The sequence below is a fragment of the Triticum aestivum genome, unplaced genomic scaffold (assembly GCF_018294505.1).
Source record: "Triticum aestivum cultivar Chinese Spring unplaced genomic scaffold, IWGSC CS RefSeq v2.1 scaffold20407, whole genome shotgun sequence".
Classification (NCBI taxonomy): Eukaryota; Viridiplantae; Streptophyta; class Magnoliopsida; order Poales; family Poaceae; genus Triticum; species Triticum aestivum.
Genome location: NW_025225740.1, coordinates 10,767 through 17,070, shown reverse-complemented (window position 1 = coordinate 17,070; position 6,304 = coordinate 10,767). Strand labels below are relative to the sequence as shown.

Sequence of the window (6,304 nt, the reverse complement as noted above, 5' to 3'; positions counted from 1 at the left end):
GAGGGCCGCCGCGCACCAACACCTCCTCCACAAGCCCGCGGCCGTGCTCCGCCTCCGCCTTCACATGCGCACCTTGCCGCCTGCCACGCCACCCGCCTCATCGCCAGAGAGACCACTGCGCTGCCTGCTTGACGCCACTCCCCCGCGCGTTGGAGGCCCGTCGGGGCGCGCAAGACTTCGCGCGCCGCCTTTGACGGCCAGGGGAGATCGAGGAGGGGGGGCGCTCGCGGGGCTAGGGTTGGAGCCTCCGGAGCCGCCCGCGGGAGCGGCTCGGGAGGGAGGGGAAAGTTTTTCTTATGGACGTTTTTTAACTTGTGAATAAAGGAGTTGGGCTGTTCTACACGTTCTTTCTGCTGCGCCTCTGTTCACGGTGGGTCCCACGACGCAGAAACCCCCCACGTGATGATCGTAGGCGCTCCTCCCTTTTCTAGTTTTCTGCCCACCCGTGGCCGTGGCTCCTCCGTCCTCTCCGCCCCGTACGCTCTTGACGGACTGAACCCATCCGGCGACCCCTGCCTCCCTCGGAGGGCATTCCCCACCCCACCAGATCAGCCCCTCCTCCGTTGGACCGCGCTGCCGTGAGCGCGGAGCGAAGGCCTCCGGTCGATCCGTCCTGCGGGTGAGGAACCCCCGTCTTTCTTTTCTTGGAGCTGATTTTAAGCTGGTTCTTGCTCGCTGCTCAACGATCCCGGCTGGTTTCCTTGCAGAGCACCGATCGCGCTCTGATTTCCGGCCGTTTTGTCGGAGCTTGGAAGGGGGCCAAGCGGATGGGAGGGGAGGGGGGCGAGGAAGGAGGTAGCCTGAAGCCGTGAAGGTGGGGTGAGAAGGGGAAGCAGATGAACCAAGGTCTGCTGCCTCCGTCTCTGTCTTTCTCTTCCAGATTTGTTCTTTTCAGATGCCCTCTTTGCGATTTGCCAACTCTTTCCTCGTAGCATTCCAGAGCTCACTGATCCCACCAAAGCCAGCTTAAACTAGTAGTACTAGTAGTATGTTGAACAGTAAAACAGAGATCTCCTGACATTGGTTGGTCGTACTAGTTAGCTGTAATATAATTTGTTTATGCTAAGCACACCTTTCAGCTAAAGTACTTGGCCCACGGCACAGGAAAAATTAAGGTTTAGCGACGAACGAGCCTGCTGCTCTCCTAAATTGCAATCATCAAAGTTTTCTCCGCCAACCAGGGGCGTCTTCGACTTCGCTTGACGAACTGCTGTGAACAAATCCTGCAGAAAATTCTAGATTTTTGCAACTGGAGTTCTTCAAATTCGCTCGCTAAAATATATGGGATGTTCATGGTTGGATGCATGAAAGTAATGTTAATACATTTATCATTAATTAACAGTAATTCCACTGTTTAATATTTTGCCACGCGTATTAAGTGAAGAGAGTTCATGGTGCTTTAAGTTGGAGAGGCTGTCAAAGCCAAAAATAGCAGTTAATTAAGGAAATATAGTTATTTCGTTGATATGATATCAGTATCTCAATTCTGAAAGAGGGGTTAGTTGAAAATCCAGTAGTCAGCTTATACTAGTGCTGAACTTATGGATTACTAAATCTGCGGAATCTGTGTAAGGGAATGAATTTCTTCTTTGTCATCTGCACATGGTTTCACTTTTTATTGATATACTAACATGGTCTGGTTTTGACATACGGATTCAATATAATTTTGTGGTACACAGAAGAGTAACACATCAAAGACAACGCAAATACATAACCATCAGCATGCCTTTTTTCCTTACTGTTTTTTCATGGTTTCTCTGGTCATCTATGTGCACAGTTTGATCCAGTGAAGCTGAAGAAACTTGGGGCCAGCATTTAAGAAGAATTGGCCCGTAACAGCTGGCAGTTCTTCTACTATAAGGTTTGCAATTTTCATACCCTTGCTATTTGTTTTACTTCTTTATGGATATTTACTTAGATGGTAACTTTGCTAAATAGTTTAAACAGCAATTTTCCAGTATGGTACCATAACCCTGAATAAAAACATCCAGCTAGTAGAATTGAGCTATGTGATTGAAGTGCCGCTATTCAATATTTGTTAACATAACAATTTCACTCAGATTTACCCTGCTAAAAAAAAATCATTCAGATTTATGATCCTGCTTGGTCTAGCATTGTAGCTTTATTTTTACATGACCAGACTACCTTCAGCCAAACAATGTTGTAGATTTTCAGTAGTAAAAATCAATGGTCTGTTCTGTGTCATCTTAAGAGAGTACTGAAGAGCTAGATTATTTCAGAGCTCAAATTTTATTCTTTTTTGCATGGTTAAGATGAATTACGCGAAGCGATGTTACATTAAAGTGTAACTGCAGTGCCTTTCTTATCTTCCAGCACTGTACAATTGGTGCTGCTGCAATTGTACTAGTCAATGGGGTGAAAGCTAAGAACCTTGGCCTTCAAGTTATTGCAAGGATAAAATTTGAGCTGAAGGTAGTCTGGTCTTGCCTTACATGCCTTTCATTATTCATTGCTGGTGAAACAAATGTTGTTTGAAAATTTTCGACCCATTATTCTTGTTAATGAAGACTTGTACAAACATTATCCTTTCCTGTGTCTCAAAACTGTGAACCTAGCTAATATCATCCAATGATCTTTTTCTGTACGATTCAATGTTATTTTTTCTCTTTTCTTGTTATTTTGCATTAACACTCATTACAACTTCAAGTGCTTGTACTATTTACAACAACTCCAGCTCTTGCTATCCTAAAGGTTATAGCAAATTCAGGTCTCAAGATTCACAAATAGCCTCATTCTAGTGGATACGATCAAGAAAGCGACAGTTTGGTCACACTTGGATCCGGTAAAGCCATTTTTGTTCGATTTTTAGCAATGTTGCTGTTACTTTTAACTCGACACATGGAGATGCTAATTGACCCGAGCTATGTGAAAAATTCCATAATTGAGGAAGAACTCTAATTCTTACTACTACTCGAGCTTCTCGACCTCTTGTGAAATCTATTCATTTAGCAAAGTACAGAAGGAAATGATAGCTTCATTTTCAATCAAGATATACTGAATGGATATGTAGGAATCAAAGCAACCGCTAGAGCTCTGGAATCAGAGTTCTTTGAATTTGCACATTAAAATATTTATGACGGGTTATATAAAATAATCTTACTGCATTTGTCTTCGATAGTACATTCATTGTTTTTTTTACCACATGTACTAAAAAAGAGAGTTTATGGCCGGTGCTCCAAGTTAAAGAGCCAGTCATGTTATAATAGCTACATAAATGTTGAAATATCTCGATTCTTAAAAAGGGTAAGTGACTTTGGTTATTTTTATTATCCTTGCTACTTGTTTCTTTTCCCTTAGGGGTGAAATGTATGATGGATGGATATAGCTTCAACTTCTTTTTATTCCTGCGCCATTCTTCATTAATCGTTGCTCACACATTTTTACTATTTCAGGACACAAAATGACAGTAATAGATTTCATAGATCTGAGTGATCATGATATTATTGACTTGAGCAGCAGCGATGACGAGACTGTTCAGGAGGTTCTAATTGCAACTCAGCACCGGGCAGCGTCGCTTGATAAGCAGGATGTGTTTGTCCTAGCTGGTGAAGGAAGCCGAGGGGTGCAGGCCGTGTTTGTTGCAGCTGGTGAAGGAAGTCAGAATGAGCAGGCCGTGTTTGTTGCAGCCAGTGAAGGAAGTCAAGATAGGCAGGCTATGTTTGTTGCAGCTAGTGAAGGAAGGCAAGAGGCTTCTGAGCCCGTACATGCTTTGGAAGCTACCGCATCGTCCATGATTATGGAGGAAGCACCTCTCCTTGCAGCTAGTGAAGGAACTCAAGATGTGCATGCTGTGTCTGTTGCAGCAACTGAAGGAAGGCAAGAGACTACTGAGTCCGGACATGCTTTGGAAGCAACCGCCAAGTCAGTGAGTGTGAAAAGGAAATATCGTAAGAAGAACTACCATACCGACACTCCTAGGAGAAGTCCTAGGCTTATACAGATGGGTGAATGTTGTATCGGTCCTGTGGAAGAGCCAGCAGCCGACCACAAGAGGTCTCACACGCTCGGGCCAGCAGAAGAATCAGCTGCCTCTACCGACCCAGCTGAAACGGCTGTCCTCACTATGACACATGTTGGATCAACGAGTTGTTTTTGCTCTCCAACATCAACGACACTCCTCAGTAAGTTCTTCTCTACCCCTTTGTCACTACAGTTGTGTGTTTATCATGCAAACAATCCATATCAAGCAAACACTGCAACAAATTTCTAGTATTTGAGAAGTTTAGCAGTGGCCTTCCTGAAAAATGTTAACGTTGACCTGTTGTAGGCCTGACTTCCACCACTCCGAAAGCTCAGACTTCTGAAGGTGGCGACGCAAAGTCAGTGAGTGTGAATGCAAAATGTCATAAGAACTACCATACCGACACTCCTAGGAGAAGTCCTAGGCTTATACAGATGGGTGAATGTTTTACCAGTCCTGTGGAAGAGCCAACAGCCGACCACAAGAGGTCTCGCACGCTCAGGCCAGCAGAAGAATCAGCTGCCTTTATCAACTCAGCTGAAACGGTTGTCCTCGCTCTGCCACATGCTGGATCAACGAATTGTCTTCGCTCTCCAACATCAGCGACATTCCCCAGTAATTTCTTCTACATCCCTTTGTCATTACAGTTGTGTCTTTATCATGCAAACGTTCCATATCAAGCAAACATTGCAACAAATTCCTGGTATTTGAAGTTAACATTGGCCTTCCTAGAAAAATGTTAACAGTGACCTGCTGCAGGCCCGATTTCCACCAGTCCTAAAGCTGTGACTTCTGAAGATGGCGATGCAAAGCTGGTGAGAGCGAAGGCGAAACATATTGAGAGGAACTACCATATCTTGTCCTTGGTTAGGGAAAAACCACCTCTTGGTACGGTTGTCCTTGCTCTCCAACATGCTGAATCGCCGAATTGTCCTCACCCTCCAACATCAGCGCCATTCTTGTCATTACAGTTGTGTTTTTTATCATGCAAAAAATCCATATCAATGCAAGTGTTGCGACAAATTCCTAGCATTTGGAGTTAACAGTGGCCTTGCCAGAAAGATGCTAACAGTGATCCTGCTGCAGGCCTGACTTCCAGCAGTCCGAAGGCTCTGTCCTCACAAGGTGGTGATGCAAAGCTGGTGACCGGGAAGGTGAAATGTCGTAGGAAGAACTACCGACCCTGCAAACTAACTCTAGTTGACTGAATCTTTCTAACTCTTGTTGCTGTAGTTCCTCTCATGTGTAACCACTCTTATTGCATCTGTAGTGGGATCGATCTGAGCTCGCGTTGCGCCATCTCAAATTCGTCTAGGATGTAAACTGTGGGTGATTTTTGGACTTGTTTCGTCAAGCACATCATTAATTAGGTGGTATTTTGGTGAGCTTGGAAATGGCGCGCAGCTGCTGTTTTCTGGGAGCTTAAGAAAAATTTGTAGGAGTTAATCCTGGCTCCAAGCTGAGATGTAACCAAACCAACAATAGATCCAGATTTGTTAGAGCAACTGCATTTTGATTATCAATATTGCAAAAAAGGTGTGTGGCTTTGGTAGATGAAGGCTGAAGCGATAGTTTAGTTCTGTCCGCAGATGAATTTACAGGCGTTCTTGCTGACCTGCACAGCTGGTAATGTTATGCATGACAAAGTGTTCTTGCTGCGGTTCAGAATACAACCTTTTGGGGCATGACATTTTTTTTACTCCGTTTTATTTTTCAAAGACTTGAATTTCAAATTATTTGTCGATCTAATGCTAGATATGGAGAGAAAATTGCAGACATGCCACGGCCAGCTTGAAGATATGCATCTGACAAAAACGGGAAGATAGGAAGCAATAGTTTGCGACGGCGCATAACCCTTTCTTTTTTTGAAAGATGATGTTCTAGTATTTAACAAACTATAGATGGGCAATAGAGAGAGAGATTTGGAAATTAAAAAAAAAATCATTTGCTCCATTAGAAAAGCTAACAATTAATGCAGGATTAACTCCCTACAAACTTTTGACTGTAACATACACTCTTGTATAACATTTGGGGCCTTGCCATTTATATATAAAAAAGTTTAACACATAACCGGCTTTTATACAGGAAAAATCTCAATCGGCTTAGAGCATCTAAACCCGGAACTCTCAAACCCGCCTCATACATCCCATCCGAGCGGGCCGTCCGGTCACTGCCCGATCACGAAATTTTGACCCAGGCAGACGCCTAAAACGGGCCTCAAACGCGCGGGCTGACCGACACCCGCATATCCAACCCAAATATGGTGCGAATGTGGGGGCTCCCGGGCATACCCGCCACGTCGGACTGACTATGGGGTCCCAC

At 44.4% G+C, this 6,304-nt stretch overlaps 2 protein-coding genes across 10 annotated transcripts in view; both read left to right on the top strand.

Moving 5' to 3' along the window:
- Nucleotides 1-425: 425 nt before the first annotated feature.
- On the top strand, nucleotides 426-5,591 carry LOC123172346 (uncharacterized). Of its 9 annotated transcripts, none has more exons than XM_044589337.1 (9): nucleotides 426-619; nucleotides 708-846; nucleotides 1,778-1,861; nucleotides 2,335-2,433; nucleotides 2,729-2,803; nucleotides 3,414-4,142; nucleotides 4,289-4,597; nucleotides 4,742-4,870; nucleotides 5,069-5,590. In XM_044589337.1, the coding sequence occupies exons 6-9, from the start codon at nucleotides 3,422-3,424 to the stop codon at nucleotides 5,188-5,190; spliced, it is 1,281 nt and encodes a 426-aa protein (XP_044445272.1). In that variant the 5' UTR covers nucleotides 426-619; nucleotides 708-846; nucleotides 1,778-1,861; nucleotides 2,335-2,433; nucleotides 2,729-2,803; nucleotides 3,414-3,421; the 3' UTR covers nucleotides 5,191-5,590. The 9 variants fall into 9 exon arrangements, with proteins under 9 accessions (XP_044445272.1, XP_044445273.1, XP_044445275.1 ...); XM_044589338.1 differs by having other exon boundaries at nucleotides 2,713-2,803; XM_044589340.1 differs by having other exon boundaries at nucleotides 2,274-2,433.
- The window catches only part of LOC123172348 (uncharacterized), a 2,863-nt gene continuing 2,130 nt past the window's right edge, over nucleotides 5,572-6,304 (top strand). The window contains exon 1 of the mRNA XM_044589346.1: nucleotides 5,572-5,642. Coding sequence (XP_044445281.1) covers nucleotides 5,572-5,642 — 71 coding nt within the window. The remainder of the gene's footprint in view (nucleotides 5,643-6,304) is intronic.

What these genes read in the sequence shown, in the direction of transcription:
- LOC123172346 (XM_044589341.1), top strand. Translation starts at nt 3,422, where the DNA reads ATGACAGTAATAGATTTCATAGATCTGAGTGATCATGATATTATTGAC. An exon ending in AACATCAACGACACTCCTCA is followed by an intron (nt 4,143 to 4,288) that starts GTAAGTTCTTCT and finishes GACCTGTTGTAG; the next exon opens with GCCTGACTTCCACCACTCCG. An exon ending in TAGGGAAAAACCACCTCTTG is followed by an intron (nt 4,871 to 5,068) that starts GTACGGTTGTCC and finishes ATCCTGCTGCAG; the next exon opens with GCCTGACTTCCAGCAGTCCG.